Source organism: Pantherophis guttatus, chromosome 8, assembly GCF_059756535.1.
Source record: "Pantherophis guttatus breed Tessera chromosome 8, ASM5975653v1, whole genome shotgun sequence".
Classification (NCBI taxonomy): domain Eukaryota; kingdom Metazoa; phylum Chordata; class Lepidosauria; order Squamata; family Colubridae; genus Pantherophis; species Pantherophis guttatus.
In genome coordinates, this window is record NC_142070.1 from 46,956,334 (window position 1) to 46,970,180 (window position 13,847).

A 13,847-nucleotide genomic window follows, 5' to 3' on the forward strand; every position below is an offset into this window, starting at 1 on the left:
ACATGAGCCCCATAAAATCTACCATACATCCTTCTGCAGTTTCTTCCATTCTTAAAATCACTGGCCTGGCAACAGCAATCATTTTTGTTTGCACATTCATAGCTTTAAGGCACAATTTGAAAAGCATATGATACATGTCATTCTTTAAGAGAAAATACTACCACGTTTTTACCTCGTTTCTCTTTCTTTCTCTTTCTCTCTCTCTCTCTCTCTTTCTCTTTCTCTCTCTTTCTTTCTTTTCGTATTTATGATTTTAATTGTAAGCCAAACAGAGTCCCTTGTAGAGTGAGATGGGTGGCATATAAATTTAATAAATATATAAAAACCCTTAAAAAATAGGGGAGGGGAGTATATCTCCTTCCTTAAGGTAATGGACTGCCTCACTATACATTAAGGCAAAAATTGAAACTAAATACAAGGATGACCTGTCAATTATCAGCATAATGTACTAATAATATACTTTTTCAGACCTTTGTCTTAAGTTCACTTTTTATTTTGAATCAAAATAAACAAAATAAACAAAATTTCTTCAACACATAGCCAAGTACTTGTAATTTATTTTGATTATAAAGAGAGCTTCTTTACAATAAAATGTAGGTATTTTTGCTTATTTCTATGTAGATATAAAAAAATTGGTCTATGATTGTTACTAAATATGTTTTACAATAGCAGCCCCATAGAACAGTACATAGAATAAAACATTCAGACTTTGGTGTTGAAGTATTAATCTTACATTGTCTATAGGATATTGTCAGATAATTCTGAAGTACTTTTCAGAATCTAAAGAGTCACAAAAATCATGTGATGATCTCTTTGTAGAGTAGCATATTAACAAGAAATTTCCTGATAATGTAATTGAAATCAGTTGATTGACAATAAGTACATTTAAATATTTTCATCTGGAAGCTCTCATTTATATATTATTTATAGAGATCAAACTCCTATAATGAAGTCTATATTTTTAAAATTGATCAATTTCCATACTAGCTGCATAGCAAAACATTATGATTTATTAAAGGGCTCTCACTACCAGATATTGAAAGCAGACACATATTAAAGTTCACCAGTTTATCTGGGGAAATTAAAGTTCCCTCTATCAGAGGAAAGGAACACTTTATAAATAGCCAGAATAATTCTTTTTTGGTCAGATGTTAAGCTCAAGTAAGTTTGGCATCAAAATAGTTTTATATTCATTGAAAACCATGATGCTTTATATTCATGGAAAACCATGATATAGCATCAAAATTCATGATGCTGTAATTTGTAAGCACTGAGTGAAACAGCATTAAATAGATATACAAAGAATTGCTTCCACCTTGCTTTGAGATGATCAAATCCATGTCTATCATGACTTAAACTTCCACTTAAAGGCTTAAACTTTAGCATATTCAGCAGAACAGACTAAAACATAACCATTGTTCTTTAAAAAATATTTTTCTTTATGAAGCCCAATTAAAAACCATTTAGATACTATCCAATTATGCAATTAGAATTATTAGTAGATGCTTTTTTTTCTTTCATTGAATCATGTCCAATTCTTAGAAAATGTATGAACAAGTTTCTGCAATTTTCTTGATAAGTTTTTCAGAAGCGGTTTGCCATTGTCTCCTTGTTGGGATTGAGACAAAGTGGGTGCCCAAGGTTATCTAACTGGCTTCATGTCCATGGCAGGACTAGAATTCCCAGTTTCTAATCTGATGCTTCAACCATTACACTAAACTGGCTCTCAGGTAAATGTAGTAAAAGATAAATATATCCGGGTTATGACTTATACAAACTTGACTCCTGTTATAATATTTATGCCTGTTGAACAGCAACAATTTTCTTTCATCAAATCCTTACTCCAGATGTGGTCTAGGAAAACCCAGTACATTTTTAATGTCACAAAATATTTTGTTTTATTTACAAATATTCATATATTACTTTTTTTTTCTGATCTTATATTAAATTCCTGGTTATGCATGCCTTGAGGTATGCTAGATCAAAGGCTTACAATGGTAGTAGCTGTTATACAGCCAATAAGAGCTCAAGTGCAAAATAAAAATGTTTTTTCCCCTAATGTCCAGTAAATAGTTTGTTCCCATTCCCCTTTTCAGCCCATCAAATCAATCTCTACAGAACAACTTACTTCATTTAACAGGTCAAATACATACAAATTTTACAGGTCTTTATCTTTTATAGATCTTTATCTTTAATTTTTAAATTATTATCTTAAATTTTATTAGTCACCAATTCCTGAACTGGTGCTGGCTCTCTGAAACAATTTAACTGGTCTCTCTCTTTTTAAATAACATAGAATTATTCAATTGGCTACACATTAATTTTGCTGTCAATTGAACAAACAAATCTGGGGTGTGATACTATTTCATTGTTCCCGTATGCATTTTTGAATGATCTGATTTCTTTATCACACAGTTCCAAGAATCAAGTTTTTTTTTAAAAAAAATTCTGAAGCTTAGGCAGCATTTATTAGTTTGTGCAAGTTCTGTAAGTTTTTTTAACTTTTTAAAAGAAAAGAAATATATCTCATATATGTACCTATTTATATAAATACATTAGACAAAATTTTATGTAAAAGACAATTATATTTCATTATAATAATTAGTTTACATCCATAACTATTGACAAGTCACAAGTAACTTCAGTATTTTGTGCCATAAACATAGCTGAAATATAAAGGCTATTAATAATAATAAAAAAAAGCATACGGAATCCATTTCCATTGTTCAGCTGAAAATTCCTATGGAATAGGTATGTAATTTATCAGAACGACCCACCATAAAACCAGTCTCAAAGTGAAATTAATATATATAATCCTCTATTTCCAGAACATAATAATTTCGGGGCACAGCAAAACATAATTGAATGGAGCATTGTTCTTACTGTATCTTACTGAGAATTTATTTAATTTGTTGTTCCAGATTTTTATCCTTAAATTTATTTGATATATAAAAAAAGTATTTTTATGTATTTTATTTATTTTTGATGCATTTCATTTATTTTGATTGAAATCTTACTATGTTTTAAATATCATACTTATATGTTTTCATTGAAATACCATACTACTACACAAATAAACAGATACACACCTACATATATACACATATATATTCATATACACTCTCATATACACATACTTTAAACATGGTGAATCATTTTGATTTTTCAATATTACTGCATAAATATGTTTTCCATACAAGTCCTAAAACTAGATTGAGAATGCAGTTAAACAAATGAGTAAAAACATATTTGTTCATTTATTTATTGAAGAAAATGTTTTAAGGCTACAAATTTTTGTGTGGTAAAACTATGTAAACATCTAGGAGTATCAGTTCATTTAAAAGGGAAATTTGAGTCATGTGTTTCAATCAATGGGATAATAAGCATGCCTTGTCTTATCTGGAGTACAGAATTCTGGCTATTCATTATGAAAATCTGATACCGTGTTTCCTCGAAAATAAGACATGTCCGGGATAATAAGCCCAATCGGGCTTTTTTGGGCATGCTATAATATAAGCCACCCCCACAAAGTAAGCTCCCCCACAAACTACTTACACACATGCGCAGCTGGTCCCGTCATCTCCTCTGGTTGCTTGCCACACAACCAAAATTAGTTGAAGAGGGAAGGCCAGAGGGGGAGAAGGGGGGGACATTCCCTTCCATCCTTGTTCTTCGAGCTGGCCAAGCAGCCCAACATGTCCCACCCCACCCCAATGGCAACAGCAGCCTGGCTGCTTCCGTTTCCTGCCATGTCTTTATCAAGAGGGATGGCAGGTGACACGGGAGAGAAGCAAGATGCGTGGAGCGAGTCATGGCTGCCCTTGCTGTCTCTTCTCTCCCCTCCCCCCTTGGTGGGCATGGCAGGGCTCCTGCCCCTTGCTTAGCCACCTGCTCCCTTTAGGGATGTAATTTGGGGGTCGCAAGTGGGGCGGGCAAGAAGGGGGACACAGGTCTTACCTTTCAAGTTCTGTTGCTTTCCTCACCGTTGTGTCCAGGGAAACATGCTGTAAAAGAAAGCCTTCTCGCAAGTTCAATCAAATTTCCCAAACTCATGATAAGGTTTTCTTTTACAGCATGTTTCCCTGGACACAATGGCAAGGAAAGCGATAGAGCTTGAAAGGTAAGATGTGTGTCTCACGGCCCAACATGTCCCACCCCTCCCCATGGCAATAGCTCTCTTTATCGAGAGGAGTGGCAGATGGGGCGGGGGAGAAGCGAGATGTGTGGAGCGAGACCTAGTTCCCCTTGCTGTCTCCTCTTGTCTCCTCGCAGGGCATTACAGGGCTCCTGCCCCTCGCTTAGCCACTTTAGGGATGCAATTTGGGGGTGGCAGATAGGACGGACGAGAAGCGGGATGCAGCTCTTACCTTTCAAGCTCCGTCACTTTCCTCGCCATTGTGTCCAGGGAAACACGCTGTAAAAGAAAGCCTTCTCACAAGTTCAATCAAACTTCTCGAACTCGCTCTATGTGTCTCGCTTCTCAATGGAACTGCATCTACATGGCAGGAAATGGAGGGTACCCCAAGGCTCTGTTTTAGGCCCAGTAATCTTCAATATCTTCATCAATGATTTGGATGAGGGGATAGATGGGAAACTCATCAAATTTGCAAATGACACCAAGCTAGCAGGAATAGCCAACACTCCAGAAGATAGGCTTAAGATACAGAAGGATACTTGACAGACTTGAACATTGGGTGCTATCTAACAAAATGAAATCCAATGGTGAAATGAAATCCAATGGTGAAATTCAAAATGAAATTCAATGGTGAAAAAAATAAGGTTCTACATTTAGGCAAGAAAAACAAAATGCACAGGGACAGTATACTACTATCACTCAATAGTAGTAACTGTGAGACCCCTAGTGGACAACCATTTAAATATGAGCCACCAGTGTGCAGCAGCTGCCAAAAAAGTCAACACAGTTCTAGGCTGCATAAACAGAGTGATAGAATCAAGATCACGTGAAGTGTTAATACCACTTTATAATGCCTCGATAAGGCCACACTTGGAATACTGCATTCAGTTTTGTCCACCACGATGTAAAAAAGACGTTGAGACTCTAGAAAGAGTGCAGAGAAGAGCAACAAAGATGATTAGGGGACTGGAGGCTAAAACATACGAAGAACAGTTGCAAGAATTGAGTATGTCTAGTTTAATGAAAAGAAGGACCATGATAGCAGTGTTCCAATATCTCAGGGGCTGCCACAAAGAAGAGGGAGTCAAGCTATTCTCCAAAGCACCTGAGGCTAGGACAAGAAGCAATGGGTGGAAACTAATCAAGGAGAGAAGCAACATAGAACTAAGGAGAAATTTTCTGACAGAACAATTAATCAGTGGAACAACTTGCCTCCAGAAGTTGTGAATGCTTCAGCACTGGAAGTTTTTAAAGAAGATATTGGATAATCATTTGTTGGGACAGATTCAGTCCGGATTCTTATAGCCTGTGTCAGCACAGGTGAACTGAGAACCTAGGGCGTGCAAACTAGCATGAGCAAACTGCAGCTGGCATAGCAAGCTAACAGGATGTAGCATAAGTAAGCTAGGCGAAGTATTCACATGTGGTCGCGTCTATAGAAATGTGTGGTTAGAGCTTAGCAGGAAATGTACTTTATGTTTTTATGCACATATGTAACCTATCTTCCGATATGTAACCCATCTTCTGCTTACGCAAACAAGTACAATAAAAAAGGACGCTAGGAGCAACTCCTGGCTGACTCGCCCCGAGAGCAATCTGGTGTCAGTCTCCTGATTACTCAAGATTTGGACTCCGTGAGTAGCCCACCAGTTTGGGGCGAAAAGCCACAACTGGTGACCCCGACGTGATTCGGTTCATTCAGGACACGTCACCTGACGGCCTACTACTCACTCGTCTGGAATAGACCCCTCGTCTGGAATAGACCCCTCATCTGGAATAGACCCCTCGTGCACAATTAGGTGAGTATGGGACAGAAATTATCTAAAACCCAGGCAGCGCATCTGGAAGAATTAGATATTTTAGTCAGGAAAGCAAATGTGATACAAAAGGCAAATGGAACTACTGCATATCCACTAAAGAAAAAGGATATCCGACTTTTTCTCCATTTCCTTGGTGAGAAATGTCCCGCGTATGCAGAGGAAGGACGATTAGAATTTAATACGTGGCGCCGAATGGGCAATTGGCTACATGAGTCCCCTAGAGCGCCCGCCCATATACTAGGAACCTGGAAAGCCCTTATGGTTATGGTCACCTTATTTTATGGCCCCAAAACAGCCCACGATAGACCCTCCCGCATACGAAAAATGTATGAAAGAATCAGATGACCAACCTAGGGAAAAGGAGAATAATCCTCTACCCCCAGCGTCAGTCTCTCCCACTGCCTTGCCACACCAAACAGTGGCGGCAGTTGAGGTACCTGTTCAATCCGCCCTTTCAGCGGGTCTTCAACAAGCAAGACAGACAGGACAATTGGAAATAGAAGACCTTGAGGGCCTTTCTGGTCTTCAGGCATATCCTATTGTCATGATCGATGACCCGCAAAATGCAGGCCAAAAAATAAGAGGACATCAAATGATAGATTATAAAACTGTCAAAAATATGAAAGAGGCAATTACCCTGTACGGAATATCGAGTCATTACGTACAGGCACTCTTAAAATCATTTGCACAAAGTTTTCAAATTATCCCAGAAGATTGGAAAAATCTGGGCAACGTTTTGTTAACAAATGCTCAGTATTTGGCATTTGAATCTCACTGGCGCAGAGGGGTGAGAGCCGCCGTGGCCCGGGGCCCCTTACCCGCCGGCGTCACCGCCGACCATCTTTTGGGAGAGGGACCAGTAGCGACAGTGGCTCTCCAAATTCCCTCCCCGGTCGCCATGTACCCGTTTTTAAATGATATTATTCTAACAGCATTCTCTAAACTAGAAGATACAAAAAATGTGATCAGCTCTTTTGCAAGTGTTAAACAAGGGCCTCAGGAGCCTTATTCAGATTTCATCAATAGACTTACTCAAGCTATTGTTAGACAAATAGATAATGAAGCAGCTAGAACAGAATTAACAAAGAAGTTGGCAGTAGAAAATGCCAATGCTGATTGCAGATCTATCCTGAAAAATGTTGTAATAAACCCTGAGGCAAATCTGCCAGAATTTTTAGAAGCCTGCAGAAAAGCAGGCACCACCACATATCAAATGGAGGCATTAGTAGCAGCCCTCCAACAACAAGGAACAAGACCCAAAACAGGAAGTTGTTTTAACTGTGGCAAACCTGGCCATTTCAAGGCACAGTGCCGTGCCCCGGGGGGAGGAGGCCACCAAACAAGGGGACAAACAAACCAATCAAAAACGGTTTGTCCAAAGTGCAAAAAGGGATTTCATTGGGCAAAAGATTGTCGCTCCTCCAAATCGGGAAACAAGTAGTGGGGCATTCAGCTAGCCCTGCAAAAAAGGCTGAAGTAATGGAGGACGAAAACACCAAAAAAATATATTCACATTCTTTCGAAATGGTGGCTTTAGAAACAACTACTTATGTTCTCCCCTCCCATGTATATATAATGCCCATAGGCCCGCGCCTCCAGCTGCACCTGCCTCCAAACCTTCCTGTCCTACTTTTCCCTAATGCAGACCTCGCAGAGCGAGGAATTATGGCTTCTCCTTTTCTTCGCTCCTCTGAAACTCTGCACGATCTCTCTTTAACTATCACTGTAAATAGTCCTACTTCCATTAAAGAGGGAGAGGTAGTTGCTACCTTGATCTTACTAATGGACGCCTTTCCGCAGGACATTTGTGCTTTGGATCTGCCTTTGGCTCGCGCTCGTCCTACTGCTTCATTTTTCCTTAATAACCGACAGTTTTCTGGCCTTTTAGACACAGGGGCTGATGTATCCGTTATAAAACAAGAGGAATGGCCAAAAGAGTGGCCTACTCAATCTGCCCCTTCTGTACGAGGAGTGGGAGGGGCGCAAGTCGCTAGAGCCAGCTCTGAATGGATTGAAATCACATCTCCTTCATCAACAATTATCGCTTATATAAAGCCAATTATATTACCTTTGCATATAAACCTGTGGGGAAGGGACCTTATGTCCCAGTTACAGGCTAAATTAATATTGGAATAAGCAAATGGCTAAGGAATTCATACTAAAACTGTCCCTGACCTCAAACACCCCCATTTGGGTGGATCAGTGGCCTTTGACAAAAGAAAAACTAACTCTTTTAAAGTCTCTCATTGACGACCAATTAAAAGCTGGTCATATTGAGCCATCGACCAGCCCATATAACACCCCAGTCTTTATCATTAAAAAACGGAGCGGTAAGCCCCGCCTTCTTCATGACCTACGGGTCATCAACACTATTTTAAAACCTATGGGGGCACTACAATGTGGCACCCCAAACCCAAACTTGATCCCCTCTGATTTTGATCTGATGATCATTGATCTAAAAGACTGCTTCTTTTCTATACCCCTACATCCAGACGATAGGGAGCTTTTTGCCTTTACAGTACCTGAGCTTAATAACTCCCAACCCTCTTGTCATTATCAATGGAAAGTGCTGCCCCAAGGTATGCTAAATAGCCCTACTATGTGTCAACACTATGTTTCACAGGTGTTGCTCCCCTACCGTAAAAAATATCCTACTTTCTTTATTTATCACTATATGGATGACATATTGGTGGCCACCCCCGCCCCTAAAGGGACGGTATTGGCATCTCTCCCATGCCTTCAACGCATCCTGGCCACTGGAGGGTTGTATATAGCCCCAGAAAAGGTACAGAGCACCCCGCCATTCATGTACTTGGGACACAAGATGCTGGCTTCGCATGCTGCCCCTGCGTCGCCAAAGATCTTTCTCCCAAATCCCGTCACACTCATTCAGCTCCAGCAATACTTAGGGTCCATCAACTGGATTCGACCATACTCAGGATTAACAACCTCTCAATTAGGCCCTCTTTTTTCGGCTTTAACCCAAGGAAAGCACCCTTCGGATCCCATCTCTTTAACGCAATCTCAATTAGACACCCTTGATCTTATCAATGAAGCCCTAGGTCGACGATGGGTGGATCGAATTCAATCAAATTGTCCTTTTGTTTTAGTCATAATTAATACAGAAGGGTTGCCTACAGGACTCTTGGGGCAGGTGACAGACCCTTCATTGAAAATTGTAGAATGGCTTCACCTCCCCCATACGCCTAGAAATTCTATTACTCCCCGATTGGCTTCCTATTCCCAGTTGATTGTTAAAGGACGCTCTCGAAGCAAGGCCTTAATAGGCCTCGACATTTCAAAAATTTTACTTCAAATGCCTTTGACTACCTGGGAGGCCGCCTTTCAGACATCGGACCTGTTGCAGGCGGCCTTGGTGGAATGGCCGGGCACTCTTTCCTGCCACCCCCCTCCGATCCCCGTATTCAGTTTCTGAAAACTATTCCTTTTAAATGGAACTCCCCCTGCCAACTCCTTCCCATTCCTCAGGCAATTACAGTCTTTGCCGATGGGAGCAGGACATATGGGGCCTGTGCTTGGCAGAAGGACGGCCAATGGAAAACTAAAATCACCCCCCCTCAAAAATCCGCCCAGCGTGCTGAGTTATACGCTACCCTCTTAGTTTTTGACCAATTCCCCACTGAGTCCTTCAATTTGATTGTCAACAGCCTCTATGTCTGCCAAATTGTGTCTCACATATTCGATGCATATTTATCCCCCTCAATTGAATCCTCTCTGCTGTCTCTGTTTTTGTCTTTACAAACCTTGATTATGGCTCGCCAGCACCCTTTTTACGTTTCCCACATCCGCAGTCACCAGCCGTTTCCTGGCTTCATACAGGAAGGTAACACTGTGGCTGATGCAGCTGCCGCCACAGCGAAAGCTGATGTATTTTCAGTCCTTGATAACAAACCGTCCCCTTGGGACAGCCACGCATATTTCCATCAAAATAAAAAAGCATTAATTAAGCAATTTGGAATCACGGCCGTGGAAGCAACTGCAATAATTAACCAGTGTCCTGCTTGTAGCAAACAAGCCAAGTCCATCCCTATGGGAGTAAATCCCCGTGGTCTAGAGGTTTGCCAAATTTGGCAAATGGATGTCACCCAGTACTCCCCTTTTTCACCCTGGAAATATTTGCATGTATCAGTGGACACATACTCAGGCTTCCTTATGGCCACTCCCCAGAGAGGGGAGACAACCAAACATGTCATCAATCATTGTATTCGGACTTTTGCATCGCTGGGACGCCCAAAAGAATTGAAAACTGACAATGGCCCTGCATACACCAGCTCTGCCTTTGCAGATTTTTGTACACGATGGGGAATTACTCACAAATTTGGAATTCCCTATAATAGTCAGGGCCAGGGGATAGTGGAAAGGGCTAATCAGACCTTGAAAAATGCCCTGGAACGATTTGACCTAGGGAAAGGACCCCCTAGCCTCCCAGCAGTGCAAGACAAGTTAAACTTGGCTTTGTATACCCTAAACTTTTTGAATGAGACGGGACAACCACCTACGACGGCAGCTCAACGTCATTTCTCTTCACCCCCCTCTCCTAAAGCTGCAAAACCACAAGTCTACTATCGATGTCCCCCAGAACCCGACTGGAAAGGACCGGCTGATTTAATAACCTGGGGTAGAGGATATGCTGCAGTCCAGTTGAAGGATAAAGTCCTGTGGGTCCCGGGAAGGTGTGTGCGACCATACCACATGACCTCCACGCCACCACCTTCGTCCCCCGCTTGAGACAACCGCCGTGTCAGATGTGCTGGTTCTGCCCTTGCACTTGCGATTCCTGCTGCTGTTCCCATTGTATTGATTGTGTTCTGTGTATTGATTGTGACCTTATTTGTGACATAGTTGTTATTGAACAATTACTTGAGGAATACATCTATACCAATTCCTCTGGCCAACAGGTCACTACCCTAACGGCAACTCCTACTGTAATTACAGCCCTTAGTCAACCACCTCTTACATATTCCTATCATTGGTCTTAACATGGCACCTGTTCCAGGGTTCGTTTTATCAGTCCTTTTGATTTATGTCCATGGTTTGTGGATGCATGCCCTCCCAAAACCAAACCCCTGTTCTTCCTGTATCTCCATTACCCGCACTGACGCTAGGGAGGGTCGTACCCTCCTTTATAAGAATAGATATCACTGCAAGGGCGAGATTACAACAAATTGTCTATTTCAAAATATTACATACTCTGCTTGTACAGAAAATAGTAAGGCTACTTGTTATGACCCTCAACAGCCAGCGGTTTATCATCTATTGGAAGCACGAAAGGGCAATACGAATGGAGAATTTATTACAAACACTCGCTTGGTGTCTAAAAATTCCCCTGCCTCCCTCGTATTTGATGCATGCCGATTCGCTCAATGGCCTACACAGTGTGGGACCCTAAATTGGCAGAGATACTATATACACCAAGATAAATACATTTGTCCCCAAAAATGGCCTCGCCAATATAAGGGAAAGAACGAGTGCAACGCTCCGGATGAACGGTATTGCCCTTATTGGAGTTGTATTGCTTGGGCAACCTGGCAGACTGTCAGCAAACAATCATCAGCTGTTTTGAAAATCGTCCCGGTTAAATCTGACTGTTCAAAGGGGTCTTGTAATCTCCTGAATTTCACGATCTTCAATCCGGAACATTTCATCTCCCAATGGGGCCCGCAATTTGGTATTCGAATCTGCGGTTCTGGTAAGGACCCAGGAACTCTCATCTACCTTCGTCTACTCACCATGTCAGAAACTGGCCATGATCTTCAGCAGTACTTCTTCCGGGACTTCTGGGAAGAAACAAAAACCCCTGTGGACATCCCGCCTGTTGCTGTCAACACCTTTCAAACCCTCGTGGAAACTATAGCAGAGGTTTTAAATGTTACCAATTGTTACATATGTGGCGGCACCAATATGGGAGAACAATGGCCATGGTTGCCGTCTGAATGGAATATGTCTATCCCTTTTAATCTTACTGCCTTTAATGTTACTTCCCCTCTCAAACCCCCATACAGCAGATGGCCTTTGAAAAGTGCCCTAGTTGCTGAATGGTGTTTGCAAAGAGAAAATAATTCCTCTCCCTCCCTGGGCCACACGGTGTGTCAGTCGACTCTACGACTGAATGCCACAGGCTCTCAGGTCTGGCCCGCTAACGCTATGCCTCCTAACGCCTCCCATTGGATTCCCCTGTGGAACCAATGGCTAAACTATGGTTTTCCAGATCCCCGAATAGCCCCTGCAGGCCTATACTGGATCTGTGGAAAAACAGCTTATTCCGTTCTGGACCCTTATTGGAGCGGGTCTTGTACATTGGGTACTATAAGACCCTCCTTCTTTATGCTCCCTCTTGATAGTGGCCAGTTCCTTGCCCATACCGTGTACAATAGAAAGAAACGATCCTTATACGAGATCGGGTATGATGTCTCACAAATCAAAATTGGAAACTGGAAAGATGATGAATGGCCCCCTGAGCGTATCATCCACTATTATGACCCCGCCTCATGGGCTGCGGATGGAACATATGGCTACCGTACCCCCATTTATATGCTAAATAGAATTATCAGGCTACAAGCGGTGTTAGAACTTATCACTAACGAAACTGCTAGGGCCTTCCGCCAGATTGGAAAAACACAAAGGCAACTAAGAAATGCCGTCTTCCAGAATCGTCTAGCATTAGACTATCTCCTTTTAGCTGAAGGAGGGGTGTGTGGGAAATTCAATCTCTCAAATTGTTGTCTAGAGATCGATGACAGTCACAAAGTGTTGACTGAGGTAGCAGACAAAATTACCAAATTAGCCCATGTCCCTGTTCAAACTTGGACTGGCATCCTGGATACTGGGGGGTTTCTGGGTGGCCTTTTTCGCAATTGGAAACAAGCCGCGCTAATGCTAGGAGTCATCTTGCTGGCATTACTTATGCTACCCTGCCTAATACCCTTGCTCAGGTCCCTGATACAGAGTATAGTGGATAGCACTATCTCAAAAAACAATGCGTTGCTACTGGAACACAAGGAGCAAAGAACATCCCTACTGGGGTGTGACAGTGCCGAACCCCCGGACGAGGGCGACGCTGTCTCTCTTGCTGCCTCTGTAAGCACGGAAAAACACATCTGTATGGCCTTTCCTTCGGACGAAGAAGAGGAAGAGTCATCCGTGCCTTAAAAATAAAAACAGAGGAGATGTTGGGACAGATTCAGTCCGGATTCTTATAGCCTGTGTCAGCACAGGTGAACTGAGAACCTAGGGCGTGCAAACTAGCATGAGCAAACTGCAGCTGGCATAACAAGCTAACAGGATGTAGCATAAGTAAGCTAGGCGAAGTATTCACATGTGGTCGCGTCTATAGAAATGTGTGGTTAGAGCTTAGCAGGAAATATACTTTATGTTTTTATGCACATATGTAACCTATCTTCCGATATGTAACCCATCTTCTGCTTACGCAAACAAGTACAATAAAAGAGGACGCTAGGAGCAACTCCTGGCTGACTCGCCCCGAGAGCAATCTGGTGTCAGTCTCCTGATTACTCAAGATTTGGACTCCGTGAGTAGCCCACCAGTTTGGGGCGAAAAGCCACAATCATTTGCCTGAAGTGGTGTAGGGTTTCCTGCCTAGGCAGGGGGTTGGACTAGAAGACCCCCAAGATCTCTTCCAACTGTTGTTCTGTATTCTGTATTCTGTATTCTGTATTCTGTATTCTGTATTCTGTATTCTGTATTCTATTCTATTCTATTCTATTCCACACACACACTGGAGGAAGAACGGAAAAATGAGATAAGGTTATGCTGGAAGACCTATATAAAGTGATCAAGGGATGCGAAATGCATTTCCTGAAGTACCAAGAATGAGACATACAGTGAATTCAGCAAGGACCTTAGATACTTGC

At 41.9% G+C, this 13,847-nt stretch overlaps 3 protein-coding genes across 5 annotated transcripts in view; 2 read left to right on the plus strand and 1 right to left on the minus strand.

The window, feature by feature from the left end:
• The window catches only part of TENM3 (teneurin transmembrane protein 3), a 1,586,501-nt gene that overhangs the window by 1,472,136 nt on the left and 100,518 nt on the right, over positions 1-13,847 (minus strand). The gene's annotated exons all lie outside the window — the stretch shown is intronic.
• On the plus strand, positions 6,236-7,396 carry LOC148112620 (endogenous retrovirus group K member 8 Gag polyprotein-like). Its single transcript, XM_087875395.1, has one exon. It carries the CDS (start codon positions 6,236-6,238, stop codon positions 7,394-7,396), a length of 1,161 nt encoding a protein of 386 aa, XP_087731521.1.
• On the plus strand, positions 11,707-13,125 carry LOC148112621 (endogenous retrovirus group 3 member 1 Env polyprotein-like). Its single transcript, XM_087875396.1, has one exon. It carries the CDS (start codon positions 11,707-11,709, stop codon positions 13,123-13,125), a length of 1,419 nt encoding a protein of 472 aa, XP_087731522.1.

What these genes read in the sequence shown, in the direction of transcription:
- LOC148112620 (XM_087875395.1), top strand. Translation starts at nt 6,236, where the DNA reads ATGGCCCCAAAACAGCCCACGATAGACCCTCCCGCATACGAAAAATGT.
- LOC148112621 (XM_087875396.1), top strand. Translation starts at nt 11,707, where the DNA reads ATGTCAGAAACTGGCCATGATCTTCAGCAGTACTTCTTCCGGGACTTC.